This window comes from Protomyctophum bolini (assembly GCF_963924005.1).
Source record: "Protomyctophum bolini genome assembly, chromosome: 9".
NCBI lineage: Eukaryota > Metazoa > Chordata > Actinopteri > Myctophiformes > Myctophidae > Protomyctophum > Protomyctophum bolini.
The window spans coordinates 12564462-12584801 of record NC_137870.1 but is presented as its reverse complement, the minus strand read 5'-3'; the positions used below and the strand labels follow the sequence as shown (position 1 = coordinate 12584801).

General features: G+C 42.3%; 2 protein-coding genes across 2 annotated transcripts; both read left to right on the top strand.

Moving 5' to 3' along the window:
• Positions 1-86: 86 nt before the first annotated feature.
• Positions 87-5283, top strand: irf2bp1 (interferon regulatory factor 2 binding protein 1). Its single transcript, XM_080771869.1, has 3 exons — positions 87-1364; positions 1788-2117; positions 3206-5283. The coding sequence occupies exons 1-2, from the start codon at positions 364-366 to the stop codon at positions 2071-2073; spliced, it is 1287 nt and encodes a 428-aa protein (XP_080627995.1). The 5' UTR covers positions 87-363; the 3' UTR covers positions 2074-2117; positions 3206-5283.
• A 3829-nt stretch (positions 5284-9112) lies between these two features.
• On the top strand, positions 9113-13274 carry foxa3 (forkhead box A3). Its single transcript, XM_080771725.1, has 2 exons — positions 9113-9543; positions 10689-13274. The coding sequence occupies exons 1-2, from the start codon at positions 9472-9474 to the stop codon at positions 12033-12035; spliced, it is 1419 nt and encodes a 472-aa protein (XP_080627851.1). The 5' UTR covers positions 9113-9471; the 3' UTR covers positions 12036-13274.
• Positions 13275-20340: the final 7066 nt, after the last annotated feature.

Below are 20340 nucleotides of genomic sequence, written 5' to 3'. Positions count from 1 at the left end.
ACGCGGTACCTGATTCATGGAAAAACTCCAGCACCCACAATGCACGTCGTGACATTGCGTAACCGTTCCAGGCGTCCGTCGGGGAAGCAGTTGACAGCAGCAGACGAGAAAAAGAGGCCGCCGAAGTGGTAAACAAATCGAAACTCGTCAAAAGAAAAGTCGTGACAACTTGAAAGCGTTATCGTTATTGGCCGTTTTAGAACATGTAACGCCGTCGAGGAGTTTTACGGAACTTGTTGAGATAGAACGTCGGCCGCGACGAGGAGTCGTGCACCTGTCAAATCTAAATAGGTTAAACGTGAGCTAACACGTTAGCAAAGCTAGCTGGCTCTTTGATTCCGCTAACGGTATAGCTAGCTAGCCATGTCATCCCCCTCATCCTCCAGGCGCCAGTGGTGCTACCTCTGTGACCTGCCCAAGATGCCATGGACTGTAGTCTGGGACTTCAGCGAGGTGGTTTGTCGGGGGTGCGTTAACTACGAGGGAGCCAACCAAATAGAGTTCCTGATAGCCAGCGCCAGACAACTGAAGAGAACTCATGGGATGCAGGACGGCAACGTCAGGTCGCCCGGTCCCTCTCCTAACAAATACGGCACAGGTGGGAGAGGAGACTCGACGACGGACCTCGGCAGGTCGCATTCAGACCGCTTCGAAAGGGGAGTTCGAGGAGAGGGCACGGGATCCATTGTGCGTGTGCCACCCAACGGGCTGCATCGTGATGGGCAGCAGCTACAAGAAGTCAACCGTCAAAGCCCCAGCAGCAGCCGGAGACCAATGATAGGTGCTGCCATCCCCCCGAGTTTAGTAACTCAAGGTATTGCGGGTATTCCGCACGGGCTCTTGACGGGCATGGCAGCTGGTCTGACCGCCAGGACGGCACCCATGAGTAGTCCTCTAATCTTCCCTGCCCCCGTGCTTGCGGAGATGAGCCGGCGACAGCTGGGCATAGGGATGGGCATCGCACCCTTTATCACTCCAGAGCTGGAACGTGAACTGAGCTCATCCCAGTCACTGACCAAGACACAGACCCAAGTCCACACAGTTGTAGGAGGCAGTAAGAATGCTGGCCTTCCCCCGTCCTCCGCGGCCGGAGGTGTAAGCCAGACGAGCCCGAAGCCTGCCTCCTCCCCAGCCAGGCAGCCACGTCCACTGACTGCAAGGTCTGGAGGTGAGCCCCTGGGATCCAGCACTTCTGCAGAGGCGGCCACCGCGGCCGCAGCCTTACCCCACTCGGGAGCATCAGAGCTGGGATCAGCATCAGCTGGCAACACCCTTTCCTCTGGAACAACCCTATCCTGCACCCTGTGTCACGAGAGGCTGGAAGACACGCATTTTGTTCAGTGTCCATCTGTGCCAGGGCATAGGTTTGTTGTTGAGGGCTGCTAGCCCGTCCTATATACATAGCTTTTGTCCCCACACGTCTCAATATTTGCCATTGACAATGAAAGGAGAAATTAGGTCAACACAAACATTAAATGAAGGGAACATTTACTTCATATGTAGTCAAGCAAGTCGGCTAACCGATCACATAAATTCAGTTGTTCATCAGATGATGTATGAGGATGTATAATGATAAGAGTGCCCCTCACTTCACATGGGTGTGTTTTTAAATAACCTTTTCTTCTGATAGCTTTTTCACCTTTCTTGAATATCTGTTTGGTGATGTGAATTTTGTTATTATTTTATTCACAATATCCCATTATATCAAACCAATACATTTAAAATATTTACTGGTAATGTTTTTTTAATCAGTATGTATAACCAATCTTACATCTTCCTCCATCTAGGTTCTGCTTCCCATGCACCAGAACATACATCCAGGGCCGGAGGGGTGATGGTGAGGTGTACTGCCCCAGTGGAGAGCGCTGTCCCCTGGATGGCTCCCCCAACAGCCCCCCTTGGGCCTTCATGCAGGGAGAAGTCTCCACTATACTGGGTACTGGTGGAAGCAGTGCAGCTGCGTCTTCTGCAGCCGCATCCTCAGCAGGAGCTGGTTCAGGCGCTGGCAGCAGTTCTAGTTCTGGTGGCGGTGGAAGTGGGGATGTCACTGTCAAGAAAGAGAGGGAGACATGATGATGGTGGTCGATGTTCAAAGTTCAAATCAGGACTCCAAGCAGGTACAGACAGGTCCACACAGACATGGGTGCCGACTGGGTTTTGTCTTGATAACGCATGCTCATGCTTGCTATAGCCTAATGTGAGGCATCCTTTGGGGTACATTTTAGGGTTTGAACTACCGGTATTCAAAAAACAATGTACGGTTGAGGATGAAATGTGTATAGCTTACAGCTGGCCCTGTTTAGATATTCCAAATGCGGATGAAGGCCAGAGGGATGTCAGTTTGTTTAGCATTTCAACGTATTCTCTCAGTGCGACTGCTCCCTTTTTGGATTCTGCATCTTTAATCTTTGGGTATATTTGTACATTTCCACCTTCAGTCGATGCTTCATATCCATATGAGTGAAAAGGCCGGTATGATAGGTTTATTTTTCAAACACAGTTCTTATATGAAGAGATCTAAAATCCCCCTATGGGGATATGGGATTTCAATGCAAATAAAAAGTACATGAACCTGTGGACTGGTGCCCTCTACTGACAGTGACGCTTCGGTGCTCTATAGAAACAGGAGGCTACTTACTTGCTTACTTATAATGTCACAACTCACAAGTGTGTAACATTTTTCAACTGACAAACCAAATACTAATCATGATACCAATTTTATCAGGGACAGGAAGTATCACAAGCATTCTAATTCATTATCTAAATGTTAATGTTGTTGGCGGCATTATATAATTGTGTAGAAAGGTATGGTACGCAAATTGCAATAAGCTCAAAAGCTGTTTTTTGTTCAACCAAGCTTCATGTTTTAGGTTCATGTTCGAATGCCAATGTCAAAAATAGCTAAAATCCCTAAAACTAAAGAAAAAAAATGAACACTCATCTTTTACTTTCTCTAATAACAACCTAAAACATGAACCTTAAAACTAAACTAAAGTTGTCCTTTAAAAATATTTATTAAGGTTCCTTACACCATAGTGGACAATTGACATTGTCCACTATGGCTCTTCATCAGACCGGGGCCTGATTATAGGGACTATATAGGGACTATTATTATTAACCTCAGCCACGCCACCTGGCTTTAAGTGAGTGGATGTGCATGCTCTATTGTACTTTATTATATAATTGTGTGCCTTTGTCTCTCCAGACAGTCATGTCTCATACCAGAGGGAGGCATCTCTGGACCCAGACTGATCCAAGCGAGAAGTAACGGAGATGACAAACCCTTCATTGAGAGAGCCGTCACACAGGTCCTTACTACATCTCGCATCACCTGATTTGATCAACGTTGTTAATAGATATCTGACTGATGGTGTTCTTTGTCACATTTGTTTTTCACTATTCAAATATGTTATTTGAAGCCTCAGTATTCCCATGTATTTGTGTTCGTATTTGCAAATGATTCTGTGTATTGCATCACAATCAGGGATTTTTACAGAAAAACTAAAAAAAGACTCCAAACAACACCCACAGACCTGAGATCTGCTTGTTTTTCACGATATCACAGCTTTATATTAAGCTGACTGTAGGTGACCTGCAGAAAGGACAGTGTTTGCCTTGTAGAAACCAGTTCATGTGTGTCACAACATCAACCTCGTCTCAGAGTCTGACTCTCTCTGAACATTTGGCTTCTTGTCAGATCTGGTCCAGCCTTTGGACTGATGCACACCATTTTCTCTGTTCCTCATTGTACGAAAGGGAATGTCACTGCAATATCCTTGCAAAAGGCTGGCAGCTGAGTCACAAAGGTCCATTAGTAAAGCACAGATATGAATAAAGCACTTATTTTGGGGAAATTCTCAGATAACAGTTTAATTTAAATGTTTTCTACAATACAATGAGAAAGAGAGAATTGTGTGTATTGGGGCTAGCCTGTAGGCTTTTAAGAATGTACATCAAAGAAAGGTTCTATTGATTAGGCCAATTTTATACGAATGTTAAATTGCATATACTGTATAGGATCGCAATAGTGTATCTGCAATCTATAGTTAAAAGTATAAGCAATATGGAAAATGAACAAGAATTGTTGGATTGCTTACCCCTGTACGTTGTTTGTCAAGTATGTTATTCATATGATCCTGGAGAGTTAAGTCCACATTTTTGACCATGGACCTTTTTTATTTTTTATTTTTAGATCAAAGCACATTTTGTAGTTAGAATATAGTTAGCACTACATTATAGTACAGTTTGCTGGGATGTTAAAACTCAAAACTATTTGTACATTTTATTAAATTTATGAGACGGTGTGCATTCACTGTCTGCAGTGGCCATCCCTCAAATCTCACTCCTCTCTGAATGGCTAAATTGTGAGTGTTGCCGTGGCGTAGAGTGATAGGACCAGGGTCTGTCTGTGTAGGAACCACAATTATATTGAAAAGCAACTTACTGTATCAGCAAAAATGTCAGTGGCCCAGCCCAATTCTACACTCTAAAAAAATCCCCAGCTTTCTTTCTGGGAAACCAAGCCTAGGATCCCAGGTTATCTGCAGAGTAACTCCAGAGAGTGGTTCTCTGGTGGCAGTTTTCACTTTAAGTGCAATACTGTATATATGCCCTCCTTACTCCAGTACAGAAGAACCAAAGGTAGTTTAATGTCCAAACGTTTAGCTAGGGATGTACATTTATTATGGGAAAAAATATAGAGATGTATATCTTGACCAGGTCTTAAAAATACATTTTATTCACCCAGTTTACTGGCCTCACATGGCCTTAGTTAGTAGTAATACTTTTCCTTACAGAAATGTACATACAATGTATAGAATTTAGTAGGCCTATAGAAATCTATAGGGCTTCTATATTTAGTTATACCCTACAGATCAGGTCTGTCTAGAATTCTCTTTTAATTAAAATAAGAATTTGCACTGACATGTCATGCAATCCTTCAGAAGTGCCTTTATAAGATGTTTATCGTCTATAAGTCTGTCTGGGATCCTCAGGGGAAGTAGGAGTCCAATGGCTTCTTTTTTTTATTATTTTTTTGAGTCGTGTGAATAATTAACCAAAACCTTGTTTTCTTTTCAGTTGCTTTGATGGTTATTTGCTTTTATCCTAAACCTTTGTAGGTGAGGTAGGCCATTCATTTGTTTGGGGAGGGCAATGGTTTTTTGGTTGTCTTTTATGCCTATGTGTTGTAGTTTTCTGTCACGTCATTGTTAGATGTGATGGTTTTCATTTTCTTTATGTACAAAATATGAAAACATTAATAAATGGGATGATAACGTTGCATCCATTTTCCCTATGTTGTATACTTTAATAAGTCAACTGAGTCTAGCAAGCTGAGTTAAAATGATTTCAGTAGGCCTATATTGGTTGAAATCAAGGTGGTTGTTTGTTTTTTATTAGCATTGGCTAATTTAGATTAGATATAGATTAGGCTACATGTTTGTTTCACATCCATTGGAAACAAAACCTTTTTCATATGCAGCATAAATAGTAGTGTAGTGTTACAAAGTGTTACCAAATACCAATGATACAAATTACATTAAGGCTGCGTCCCTGCGTGCCACTCAGGTCAGATGGAGTCAGAGAGCTGCTGTACATGTTACTAAACAGAGCATCATTATTGGTAACGCATGTACAGAATATATACGCTACTATTTGTGTAAATCTAAATCAATGTGACTGCCGTGAAAACCATTCAGGAATGTAGCCCTAAATAAGTGCACAGCTCTTGGATCGGTAAACAGAAAGGCTTTCCCTTGGCCACTAGGTGGCGGTCTTCGACTTTTCTTTAAATCTGTAGCCTAACAGAACGTCGCCCGTAGTGTGTGTTCGTTCGTTAGCTTTGTGTAGACTAGACACAGGGACTTAAAACGTATTCAAGCCGCACTTTATACGTTTGAGGTAGCTCGAGTCTAATCCATTAGCTATGGACCAGAGCTACGTTTGTGGTACTTTAGCCCTAGACCATGATACATGACATGATCTATATGTGTTATAATGTTATAATTTAAACTGCCTTTATATATAATTAAAATCGGCCCCACGTTTGCAGCTGCAATATGAAATTGATGAACACATTAATGGGTTACTAATACAAACAATATGATGATGAAATGGGCCGTTCTGCGTAACGAGTAACCTAAATAATGCAGGCTTGCAGCCATTTGTTTATTGCAAATATTAATATTTTGAATGATAGCGTAGGCTATTTCTACATGGTTCTACATACGTACGCCGATGTGTCACAATAATCACGTGCACGGTTCATACATGTTTATTGTCTGTGGGTTCCCTTGTCTGAATGCATAGACCCGCAGCATGACTGATCTGTCGTTTCCTCTATTAGTGTCAACTCATTAAGGCTATTGTTAAACCAATTATTGAGGTGTTAATGGACAGGAGTCCGGGCCATTGGCATGAAAAACAGCTTTTCACCAGGAGGATATGGCAGTGTGTATCGGGGAGAAACAATTCACCATCTCAAAAGCGTGTGAAGGGGGGGGGGGGAAGCCATGCACCCATTAACCACAACAGACAGCCTGCCATGCACCCCATTAACCACAAGAGACAGCCTGCCTTGCACTGAGACAACTCGAGTTGTTGCTCTTTGCGGTTCTCTTCAGGCTGCGACCCCCCAAAATAATGACATTTAAACATTTTAACTGCAGGGGACCCACCGGCCCCAGCACCCTGAGAAGCACTTGGAATTATAGTTGATTTTTTTCCCCCTGTATTTTTTTGACAATTTGGCCAATGTCTGACCATGTTTCGATATAGTAGGCCCTACAGGCCTATAGTTTATTTATTGGTTAGCCTACTTTTGCATATGGTATTTTTCCATTTCACCTCTCTGCTCTCTCTCTTTTTGGCATTAAAAATGTCTTAAAAGTCCTTAAATTGTCACTTGTCACCCCCGACACACACACACACACACACACACACACACACACACACACACACACACACACACAATTATGTGTCCCTCTTGCTCTTATTTCTATACCAAAAAGAATCAGCAAACAGCAACTTAACAAAGAAGCACTGCACTGCACGCACTTATTTAACCTGAAGGCCAAGGCCTATAACCATTCTACAAACATTGTATTTGTTGTGAATATAGATGAGACCGGAGGATGAACTCACTGAACCTGTCGGTGTCTGCTATTATTAAAATACACCAAATTGTGCATTATTCCTATTCCTCTCTTATACGTTTATTTATGTCGATCTATAGGGGCTAATTATATCATTATATAATTAAGCCTATATATACACTGGACGTGTTATCTCATTCAAGTTGTTAATCGACTTGATGTTTTGCAAACACGCGATAAATAGGCTGCTGAGAGGTGACGGTGCATGGTTATAGACTGCTTAATGCTTAATTTGCAATATGCTATAGGCATAGGCTACCTAAACATCTGATGCAGCTCTGAGACAAATCTTCTCTCCAAATAGCGCCCATAAATATAGATAATATCTAGGCTACTGTAGGCTAATAGGCCAATAGGCATATAGTGCAGACAGCCTATTCTTATAACGGTGTGGGAAAATGCATTTGTCAGACAGTCTTCCTTGGTGATGTATTTCCTTGGGATCTTGTCCCAGAGGTGATCCCGCGGGACCACCTGCCTGCGCATCCATTACATGTCCATTGAGCGGCCATTAGGCCGAGGCTTTGACATTCAAAGGCCTCCGTCTGCGCGTCAAGTGGAGAATGGAGATGTGTATTCCACAACCAAGGAAACAACTCTCATGGGGCCCAGTTACACATTGGATTATTGTTATTTATTATTATTGTGTTTCGTTCCTATACATGCCTTGTTTTGGAAAGTTGTCTCATCATAGGTTTTGGAATGGCATGTCTACGTTGTTTCTATATGGATAGCCTACAAAACACAATTGGTCAAATGGGGGTCTATCCAAACGTTATTTAGGTCAAAGTTGGCACCTTCCGAATGAATAGAGAATTTTACTATGCAAAATAGCATTTTTAAATCGAATTATCGTTGCGTATAGCCAGCCAATGCCATACAGGGTTTGTGCTGCACCATGCAGCATGACATTTATTCTGCCAAGTGTTAGCCTAAACACTGTCATTGTTGCATTAAAACAAATAATAAATAATGCCTGAATCGTGGGTTGTTCTTGGTGAACGATTCCAATTATTAATAATAACACGGTAACACCTATATGTATGACCCACTAAGTGATAGCCAGGGAAATTAACGACTCTCACACGCTGCATGTCCTGTCCTCACTCCTCGGGGTTTCTTAAGTTTCACAGCTATAGCTGCTCTGACCTCATTCACTCCAACACCCCAGCACCTGATCACGTTAAAGCTCAAACAATGCAACTTATCTTTAGTAATTGTTTTAGGATTTAGGATATATATGCTATACTGACAGTTAGAATATTTTCAAACAATGCACTTTTTGCAAGTTTGGGTCCCATAAGTCCCTTTCTAGAAATGTAGTGGAGTCAAAAGTAAAACTATTTGATTGATTTATTGATTGAAATTATATTATTATTATTATTATTATTATATTTATTCACAGTTTGTAGAATGGATATAGTTCCACGAATTCGGTGCAGGTCAATACAAAATCTGCTATAAAACCAGAAAAAGAACTAAGACTTCTGGTCCTCCATTTTCAATTCATCACTCATCAGAACATTTAAAGATATACAGTATAGGCTACAAATACACACTTCCATGCAAAAAAGAAATCATCATATATACAGTTATAGAAAAAGGGGGGGAAATGGGGAAAAAAACATGTACAGTAGGCCTATACATGGAAAAAGTGTCCACCACTGTATATTATACAACAAACAAAAGACTACACTGGAGAATGCATGCAGCAGGCCAACAGAACATCTGGGTCTGTCTGCATGAACTCTGCATGTCTGCTGCGGGCCAGGCCAATATACAGCACGCCAGGGGGCCGCATAGCCCTTTCCCCCGGCCCTTCCTGGATCCTGCCACGGTATTCAAATCTCGAGTGCGGGGCGGGACTTCACCTGCGCCTTATAAAGTGGGGACGTCAAAGTTCTGCACTGTATTCTAGTAAGTAACCCAGAGAGAGCGCACGGACCCCCAGTGGGACGTATAGGATTTCCGAGCATAGTGTGTTGTTGAAGGTAAAAAAAAGGGGGGGCTGTAGCTCTAGTCTCCAATCTATCGACGATAAACAAACGATGGATGATTGACAAATACGAAATATTTACTTTACTACTAATACAAGGACATCACCAACATCACGAGACGAAGACTTCTTACATGTGTCCCATTCTTTGGTAACTTTTTTTGTTCTGTCCTTTTCGGAAAAAGGAAGCAACTTTCGATTGGAATTGTCCGAACATCAGTCAGATACCGTTCACCAACATTTGGATTCTTTTATTTATTTTTTCTTCTTCAATATTTGGCCGAGTGTATACGTTTTCTACTTCAAAGAGTGTTGTCGGGGATGTTGAGCTCCGTGAAGATGGAATCTCACGATCTTCCAGAGTGGAATACCTTCTACAGCGAAGCCAGTGAGGTAAAGATTCGTTTAAAAATATCCTATTACACACACAAGTGGGCCTATTTATCCCATTATATTTATTTATGTATTATTAGTCATCATAAGTTCAAATAAAGGGACTTGCCAATCCGATATTATTTTTTACTTTAATTATACTAAATAAATGCGATGTATGGCCCTAGATGACTAATACACGGTATAGGGATCTAGATCTACCTCTAATAAATGAAAGCATAAACGAAATAAAAAATGGTCAGTTTGTAAACAGCATATCATTTTAGTTCTTAGACTTGGCCATATATAGGCATTTTGAGACAATTCAATTTGGAATTGAATAAAGCTATACATCGCAAGGAAATGGCAGATTTTCTCGCGTAGGCTAATTCGATTAGAGTTAATTTCATCAATAGGTAAACTCCACACCTCTCATATCCTCAAGACTTGATTAAATTAAGAGAAGAAAGCTTCATGTCATATTTAAACAGTGGATGCTTTTATCAGAGAGTTTTTCTTTATTTAAATAGACTTAATTATTATTATTTTCCTTCCTTTCTTTTTTATTGCCTTTTTGTCGAAGTGTTTCATTCGGATTTTAAAAAAATCAGTCCGAACAGAGCCATTATAATATCTTTTTTATTTATAATAATAATTACAACATTGATTATTTTGTATTAATCTGATAACCCCGCAGTGGACTATACATTTCACTTATCACTTTACACAAAGTGAAGTCCATGAAATGGTTGCAAGAAACAGTTTGAAAGGAACTGCACCCGTGACGCGCATTTTACGCATTTTCAGGTTAACATTGCCATGTGAAATCCATGTCCCTCCGCGCATACCAAGGGCTGCATTGTCCATTGATAAGGCTTATTTTGTCAGACTAACCATTAGTGGAAAACCAACCGCTTTATGTCTTGATATTTTATATTTGATTGGAAAAGTTTGTCGAGATGTACAATTAAAGTTAGAAACAATATAGTTATATGCGTTAAAACAGCATTTAGCCTATAGGCTACTGCTGCTTATATCGAATCAGCTTTTAATTATATTTAATTTGCTATAAATGCAACTTTTCTCTCTTTTCTCATTTATTAAAACAAAAATCACTCACAATTCAACAACCACTAATGTCTACGCTGTTTCTCTTCTCTTTCCAGATGTATTCCTCTGCCAGCACCATGAACTCTGGTCTGGGTTCCATGGGAGCCATGGGCAGCATCAACAGTTACATCACCATGAACCCCACGGGCTCTCCAGCGGGCATGAACATGGCCGCCTACCCCAGCTCCAGCCTCAGCAGCTCTCCGCTCACCTCCATGGGCACCGGGCCGAGCCACATGTCCCTCTCCCCGGTGGCCTCCGCCCTCAACCCGGGCGGCCTCACCCAGCTGGGATCCCCCACCGCTGCTTCCCTGGGGTCGCTGTCTCACTACCAGAACATGGGACAGTCCATGGGCCAGCTGGGCTACCACTCCCCCACCTCCCTCAGCCGGGCCGTCGGGCCCAAGGAGGTCCCGAAGCCCTACCGGCGCTCGCTGACGCACGCCAAGCCTCCCTATTCGTACATCTCCCTCATCACCATGGCCATCCAGCAGAGCGGCAGCAAAATGCTGACGCTGAACGAGATCTACCAGTGGATCATGGACCTGTTCCCCTACTACCGCGAGAACCAGCAGCGGTGGCAGAACTCCATCCGCCACTCGCTCTCCTTCAATGACTGCTTCGTCAAGGTGGCTCGCTCGCCGGACAAGCCAGGCAAGGGCTCCTACTGGGCGCTGCACCCCAACTCGGGCAACATGTTCGAGAACGGCTGCTACCTGCGGCGCCAGAAGCGCTTCAAGATCGATGAGAAGGCGGCGAAGAAGGCAGGGAAGGGCCAGGAGGACGGGTCGGCGAAAGGAGGCCGCGGGGGAGAAAACCTCCTTGAGGAACATAGCCCCGTGGGAGGCTCTGAGGGAGCAGACTCCGCCCACTCGGACAATTCTCACAACGGCTCGTCTTCCCCTGAGGAGCAGCAGCAACACGGCAGAAGTTCCATGGTTCCCTTAGACTGCGCTCCTCCACCGCCTCCTCCTTCCTCACACCTCCACAGCCCACCTGGCTCCCTACCTCCGTCCTCCTCCGCCTCCATCCCTCCGTCCTCCATGTCCATGTCCCTCTCCTCCTCCTCCCTCTCCAACTCCCTGCTCCACGGCCACGCCTTAGGGGGCAGTCCTCACCTCCTCTCAAGCCCCATGCAGCAGCACCTGGACCTGCAGGGTGATGCTCTCAAGTCCCTTGATCCTCACTACAACTTCAACCACCCCTTCTCCATCACCAACCTCATGTCCAATGAGCAGAAGATGGACCTGAAGTCCTACCAAGATCAGGTGATGGCCTACAATGGCTATGCCACTGGCACGCCTATGGGGGCCAAACAGATCTACGACAGCCAGCCGGCAGCCATGGACTCAGGGGCCTACTACCAGACCCTGTACAGCCGCTCAGTACTCAATGCCTCCTAATATGGAGGGAGACTTCCTTACTTCCTTCATTCCTTTGTTCCTTCCTACCTGTCAGATAAAGGGACACGGCCATTTCTATTTTTCCTGAGCATATTTGTCAATAAGACAGTTTCTTCAGCCACATAGAAGTATAAGATGAAGAAAAATATGATTTGTACAATTTGTAAATACAGCTAATGTGGGTGTAAAAGGATATTTGCATTTATTTATGAAGGGGAATAAATTTTAATATAACTTGTATAGTACGCTGTGTTGACCAGTTACAACCCAAATGTGAGGTGTTTGTTTTGTTTTTTTTTAGCCAAAGAGAGGTGAATTTCAGGTTACTGCTCTAAGCAGTTGTTACTGCAGTAGGATACATAGTGAAGTCCAGATGATTCTTTTGTGTTACAACATTTCTATTACAGACTTAAATCTTATGTTGATGTGTTATAGTCATGTTTCTCAGATCACACATCCGTCAACTCACAGTTATCTCATACAGTTTGTTTAAACAAAATGGTGGACGGTTGTTTTCGGTTGATATGAAGAATAGCTGCTCCCCCTGCACCATGGGAGAGACAGTAACTGTGGTAATTAGCATGTCAGGTTTTTTCTTTGCTTTCTTTCCCCCCGTCTTCAGTTCCAACGGGCCCTGCTTTTATTGTTACGTCCAGTAGACATTATATCCGGAAAAGAGGGGAAAAAGTTATATTTTGTCTCAAACTCATATAATTTGAATATATTTCACAACTGATACCAGTGATGAATGTGTGTGTCTGAGTTCAGTCGGTTACTAAAGATAGTAGAAGGGAGGAGAGATGCACTACTGGAAGGATTTACATACAGTACTTTGCACTATGTGAGCTCCCACTGTGCTGGGGTGGGCCTGATAGTGTGTGTGTGTTACAACAATGCTTACTAATGACTTCTCTCATTGGATCAACTCTTCGACTCAGTATAGGATCTCTGTGATGATGTCAAAAGCTGGGCTGCGTCAATCTCTGATGTTGCGGAAGCCTCATACTCAAAAGTTCTTTAAAAAATGAAATTATTGTTGATCTTGTATAAGATCAATTTGAACTGACAGTCTATTGAAGGATTATCGTTGTATATAACAGAGGACGCAGAGGTTTCAGGTCATACGCTGTTCTTTGTTCAGTTTATTCCAGTTTTGAAGAAAGATGTATTTTATTTAAGCTATGATGCTTTTCAGACTTTGGAAAGTGTGTTGATATAATATATTGTATTTTTCTTTTCTTTTTTTGTCATTTGTTGTTGGTTTGAAATGTTGTGATTGGATTGATTTATGTTTTTTTCTTATTAAAAAGGCAAAAATTATGGGGAGAAACAGTGCTGTTGTATTTTCCTTTAAATTACAGAGAACAAATATTTGAATATTTTAAATAAATGAAGTGAGGGAAATTAAAAACATTTAATAGACATTTTCTATAGCTTAATATACATAATGATCTTGAGAAGGATGCATATAGTTGCTTTGCCAAAACTATTCTGACCGAGAATCTGAATTGCAACAAAGGCTTGTGCTCAGAAAGAAAAGAAGGACAAGCAGGTGCTCACAGAAAATACAAAAAGGTAATAGTTAAAAGTGTCAATGGTGCTCACGGATCAAACAGGATCAAACCTGAGAAAGAACAACAGATGATCTGGAATCTTGGATCGTCTGTTGTTTTTCCTCAAAAGATTGTTCTATGATTGATTCCAGTTGCTAGATAGCTCACAGGAACTTTTGATGGAATCTTGGACAAATTAGTCCCATCAGTCATCCATGAACACATTGTGACTCAAGCTGGCTAGTATGGCAGTGCAGTGCTGTGTAGCGCATAGTATCGTCTTGTTGAAACAGCTCCGGACCAAATGACTCTGGTGTGTGACATGACATGTTGGGTTGTTAGACTAAACATAGAGGGCTCACACTGAGGAGCCCCCAAACACAGACCTCTGCATAAACTACGGACCTATGCTTACAGTATGTCCCTCCGTCACACATCGGAGTGTACCACACACACACACACACACACACACACACACACACACACACACACACACACACACACACACACGCACACACACATGCAGACACGGATGCACGTGAACATGCACGTCTCCTGACCCTTCTTCACTAGGCCAACTATCAAAATAGTACAAAATAAATAAATTAATGTAGATGGAAATTTACAATGTCAGATATCGGTTAGCGTTTAATAAGAGTGGTCTGTAATGTTTGCATTAAGACTTCTGAGACATCTGAAATCACACTAAACCGTTTACCGCCAGATCTACGTATCTATCGCGCATTGCCAAGGTTTTATCGCGCGTAACCCTTATCTTGAAGAGCCAAATGTCCGTAACCGCATGTTACAATGACAAAATGCTGTGTGTGGTGTCTTGACCGGTTGTTGTTCTCTCGGTCGGTGGTGGAAAAACCACAGCGCCTGCTGTCGGCCGTTGAAAAACCTAGTTTTCACCAGAAACGACATTCATTGCGCCGATTTGGAGATACAGGCCTTTGAAAGCAGCACATAGAGTGCAAGTGGATGCGCGCACATCTCCAAAATGGCCGTGGCCACTGTCCCACTTTGACTGTTATGCTAACGAGCGGCAGCTAACGACTCGATCAGATCAAAACATGGATCAAAGAATATAAACCCTGAAAAACGTATAGGCTACAGGTCTGGCAGGCTAGACGATTCATTTAATCCTACGGTTACTACGGTTCTGGCAGGCTGCGTGTTTTAACATAAACCTACGAGCAAAAATAAATGGAGATCATACCTTATCTTTAGGCAGATAAGTTAGATTTAGCAAATGTCAGCAGAAATAAGGGTGGCTAGTTAACTTATTGATCCTGTTTTCTGCAACAGACCTCTGCTGGCCTCCCTCCCTCCCTGTCTGTCTGTCTGTCTGTCTGTCTGCCTGCCTGCTTTCCGACATGTCACCTGGCCTCCTGTCTAACCACCTGCCTGTCTTTTAGCCTGTTGACAGTTGTTCAACCCAGCCCTCTGTTGTCAGACTTGTCACATAACGGTGACACCCATTTCAAGTTAACTCTCTGACAGGTCGAGTCACTTATGGTTTAAGGGCGTTCAAGATACATAACGCATCATAATCTTCATCATGCTAATTCTATGTCTAAAACGCTACACAAAGCACATCACACACACACACACACACACACACACACACACACACACACACACACACACACACACACACACACACACACACACACACACACACACACACACACACACACACACTCACGCAGTCACTAAAATATGAAAAGAAACGGTCTCTGGGAATCTAAGGTGGTTTGTCACCTTGCACACACAATAGTCCCTTCAGAGCAGTTGGCTTGATAAGATAGGTAGGCGCTTGTGTGATACGGTCTCCACAGCTACACAGACACACAGACGGGGAGACATATGGACAGACAGACATGCGTGCAAGCAAAGACACACTCACTGTTGAATGAGCTTACATGCACTCATGTGTACGTGTGTACGCACGCACGCATGCACGCACGCACGCACGCACGCACGGACACACGCACACACACACACTAGCCAAATTCTAAAATGTCACTGTGATATGGCCTGACACTAGAATCATGGGACTATGCTGATAGTGTCTACGTTTAACCCTATACCTGTGCAGAGTGTTTTTCTATTTTTGTAAAGGAAATGGATGAGAATATTTCTACTGATGAATTGTGAAAGGCACCGACAATTCAACACTACAGTGCAGGTGAATTTAGGCACTAAAAAGAACAAGAAATCCTTTTGTAACCCGTACAATTTAATCTGTGACCTGGAGCTGACCCAGTTTCCAAAACCACACTCAAAAAACTGATAATGGAGCACTGATAACATGTCATATTTCCCAACTCAATCCTCCCCTCTGAAAAACGCCCAAGGCAAAAATACAGGTATATAAAAGGGGATGTCTGTGATTTGACTTGGGTCTGGAGGACCGCCAATTCAAGACCAAGAGGGAAAGTTGGGCTAAGGTTTCAATCAATACGTCCTTAAACAATTTAGGCACTTACCCCCTCAACCGAACGCAGGGGGATACTTCAGTGAAGGTGGCGTCAACCTTGAGTTTTGCATAATCCTATACTGTTTGTGGGCTTTGGAGGGCCATAGAACAATTACTTTTTTGCAAAACGACAAATTTGGTGTGCAGGCCAGAGGGCAACTTTAGTTAAGGGTGATACTCTCGTCACGTTTTGCATAATGAGCATCTATCTCCTTAGGGTGCAACAGTCAGTCTCTCTCTTTCTACTTTATTACAAAAAGTTTAATGTTCCCCTCAGGCGCTGCTGTGACCCATGACAACTGACTGGTCTTCAGTGGAACATGTACAGTATGCAAGTATACTTGGAGACGATTACATTATTCTCAATGCTTTTGCATTTGATTTGTACTTTCTCGCAAACAGTGACACCCTGCACAGTAAAATTCTCAGTGCATGAACTCTGAGAGTGTACAAATGTAAACAAACAAACAAGCAAACACAATGGGTAAATGGCAAATAGATACATTTTGTACATTCTCAGAGTTACAAATGGATGAATTTGCACTGAGGATTTTACTGTGTACTCAAACTTTAATCACCTTATCCAAATATCTCTTTATAAGTGACAATATGCATTGGCAAAAGGCAATCTTCCAAATCAGGAGCCCGTCTAAATAGATTTAAAAAAAAAACCTTCCATGCTCAAATGAAGATATTTAGTAAAAATCTCCACCATCTGAAAAATGTGACACCTAACGAGACAAAATAATTGACAAAATAATTTTAGTTGTGACTCATTAATAATGAGTCACAACTAAAATATATTGACATTTAAAAAAGTGGCATTTCAGTAACCAAAATGTTTTGTGTTTTTATAATGCAAGCATATATTGGTTGAAAAATATATGCGTACAAACAAATTAAAAAAAAGCTCTCCGTTATGGTCAAAAATAGCATGATGTTAAAATATTGTATTGGTATGATTTCTGCTTTGTTCAGTGTTACTGTTGTGCTTTATTAAAGGGGTTCTGTGATAAATAAAGTGATTCCTTAAAAGTAAATGGGTGTGGCAATGAATGAGGACACATACATCTATGACACACGGGTACACACACACACACACACACACACACACACACACACACACACATAAGCATTCATGCATGCATGCATGAATGCACCCACCCACCCACCCACGCACACACACACGCACCCACGCACACGCACACGCACACACACACACACACACACACACACACACACACACACACACACACACACACACACACACACACACACACACACACACACACACACACAGACACACAGACACGTATACAGAAAGGGAAAATAGACTGACAGAAAGAGGTAGTAGGTGTTTCTTACATTCAAATGAGGCAGAGCATCCTGGACGCTGTCATGGATCCTGTTAGGTGGATGTACTGTTTGCTTTTCTTATTGCCTGAGGAGAGGGAGGGAAGAGAAGAGAGAGAGCGAGGTTAGGAGGGGGGGGGGGGGGGGGGGGGACCTACAGTTCAACCCTCAGGCAACCACTCTCTATTTGACTAAAGGTAAGAAACAGAGACCATAGTCTTTTAGCAAGTAGGAACGTACATAACCACAGAACTACAATGCCTGGAAAATACACAAACAATTATACTGGCATGATGGATGTTCTAATAGTGTTTCCAGTAGGCCTCCTACTGGCAAAAGTTGTTTTCCCTTCTGGCAATGCTCTTAGTCTTGACCATAGACACCCTAACATCCCTCCTCTTGGGGGAGAACAGAGCTTGTAGATATTTGGTGTAGAGGGGGAAAAAAAGAGTACAGATCCCTGGGGACTCCAGGATCCAATTAATTATATGAGTATTTAGGGTTTAAGGGTTAACAGTTTTGTAAATCAATTATAACATGCCACATAATGTATATATCGTCTCTGTATAGGGTGGAAAAGTCCAAAAGTGTTATTTTTCAGGATTCAAATTCAAAAATAGCAGATTGACAAGCTCAAAAGAGTCACATTTGGGGCTTGCAGATTGGACAGTGCAAGTGAAAAAATAACAGATTAAGCCCTGCAGAGTACATACAGGGAGAAAGACTGACGGACTGCTCTGTCGCTCTAGGGACCCACAGACAGGCCAACATAAGTCACTCAATGGTACAAGCAAAGAGAGACCATGCAGTGGTTCTCGGTTGTGGGGTCTGGGAATCCCCAGAGGTCCTTGAGGGGCCGGGTTCCATGGAGTCCCCATAGGTAAACTATTGATAATTAGGAACCAAATGGACGCTTACAGGTCTGTAACGCAGAGTGTACAAATGGAACCACAAAATGGACCGTCTGGGGAAACTCTATCAGGCTCTGTGGCCTAATGCATGCGAAACTGGCAGTCCTTGAAATGAAAAAGTTTGATAACTACTGAGTTAGACTGTCCAGACAGACAGACAGACAGACAGACAGACAGACAGACAGACAGACAGACAGACAGACAGACAGTGCTTCTCGCCAGCAGAGGTAGAGATAAGGACCGTGGACTTTGCTCTGTGGGCTGTGGGTGTTGGCAAAGAGGCCTAAGATAAAAAACCTACGGCCTGAGAGAGGAACACAGAGGAGGTAACTGATTACATTTAACCAGGAGAATGGGAGGGCAAGCGGGAAAGAGTGAAGAGAATTGATCAAAACAGTATAGCATTGACTCACTCAGAATGGTACCTTTTACTACACTGCAGTGTTCCCTAAAATAATTCTGAATTAATATCACAGAGATTTGCTATTCTTGCTTTCAGTTGCATCTTCTATGTCAGGTGTTTAAAGGGTAAGACCACTTTTTTTGAGGTTTGGGTTGTGTGGTTACTTTGCCATGATGCAACTCCAAATGTGGACAAGAAATAAAAAATAACTGCTCCAGTGATTAGAAATTGATCATTCAAAATATGCTCCTCATTGACTTACATTGTAGCTAAAACAGCTCTCAAAGTCACTCTTTTAGTACGTAAACAAACACAAACAATGTTGATTCAGACAATATAGACCATCACCAAAACTCATGTGGTTTTATTTTTCATAAAAATGTTAGATTCCTGTTTATTGTTTATTCCTGTTTTATCACATTACAAGTAAGGTGGGTGAAAAAACTTGGTTGTGCAGGCTCATCAATGCAGTTAAAAAGGATAGAGAGAAACCTCATGCTTGTGAAAATATAAATGGTTTCTTCCCAACAGCAATGGAATAAGTTTGTGAGCAGTGTTGCTTCTGATTCATTAGAGCATATCACTTTTAAGTATTAATATATTTATAATAAACAATTTAGCAATCATCAGATCCTTTCAAGGAGCTTTCATTGTTAAGCGTTACGTTATAAATATTAACTATAGTGGCTGGGAGGAGCCCCAAGCTGAAGGGAGTCAAAACTGTCCCCAAATCCCACTGTTCATTGTTGGACACAAATGAGGGGGGAAAAGGGAAATGCTTCACCCCTGGGGCAATTATGACTTGAGTGATTAATGAGGCAGGTTTTCATGTTTGACATCTGATGTACCTCTCATGTATCTCTTGTACATTGTGATTTATATAGGTAGAGGCCTCAGCCTAGCACTTTACCCTTCTATATTTACATGTTCACTGTGTTGTTTTTTAATACTGTGCTGAATAAATACAAATACAAATGTTGTGGTTCTATCGCAAATAAAATATGTGCCAGAAAGCCTGAACTTCACCTCTGACATTCTTCCTCAAAAGTCAGAAACTATCTGGCCTAGATAAATGAAAAACAAATACAAGATCATCATGATCATGATACTGTGTGATTTAACCATAGGCTTGGATATACACTAACACTGTAATATGATGGCCCGTACAATCAGGAAATGTATAGTCTCCCATGCGATCGCCCAGGAAAACATCTTCTGACCAAGAAATACAAGCTCACAGTCGTCTTTCTTAACCAGGATTCCTGTCTTCAACTTCTAAGTCCAGCTCAAGCTGGGAAAGAAAATACAGTGGTTGGGTATGTGTGTGCTGATGTTAGACAGGCAAAAAAAGAAGGGCTTCCTGAATATGTGTTTGCACTGGTAGGAGCCACATTGTGCACATCCATCCAGTGACTATTTGAACTGGACGACTTACAATTTACATTATTATAGCTGTAGTAGACGTTCAGCTGTAGCATTAACTTATGGCATTGCCGTAATAAGTGAGACATGCATGAATAGAGCTCCCGAATGTTCAGATGGAGCCAACATTTCCGTACCGACAAACAAGGAAGCCATGGCAAGTAATGGTCGAAATGTC

What these genes read in the sequence shown, in the direction of transcription:
- foxa3 (XM_080771725.1), top strand. Translation starts at nt 9,472, where the DNA reads ATGTTGAGCTCCGTGAAGATGGAATCTCACGATCTTCCAGAGTGGAAT. An exon ending in TCTACAGCGAAGCCAGTGAG is followed by an intron (nt 9,544 to 10,688) that starts GTAAAGATTCGT and finishes TTCTCTTTCCAG; the next exon opens with ATGTATTCCTCTGCCAGCAC.
- irf2bp1 (XM_080771869.1), top strand. Translation starts at nt 364, where the DNA reads ATGTCATCCCCCTCATCCTCCAGGCGCCAGTGGTGCTACCTCTGTGAC. An exon ending in CCATCTGTGCCAGGGCATAG is followed by an intron (nt 1,365 to 1,787) that starts GTTTGTTGTTGA and finishes TCCTCCATCTAG; the next exon opens with GTTCTGCTTCCCATGCACCA.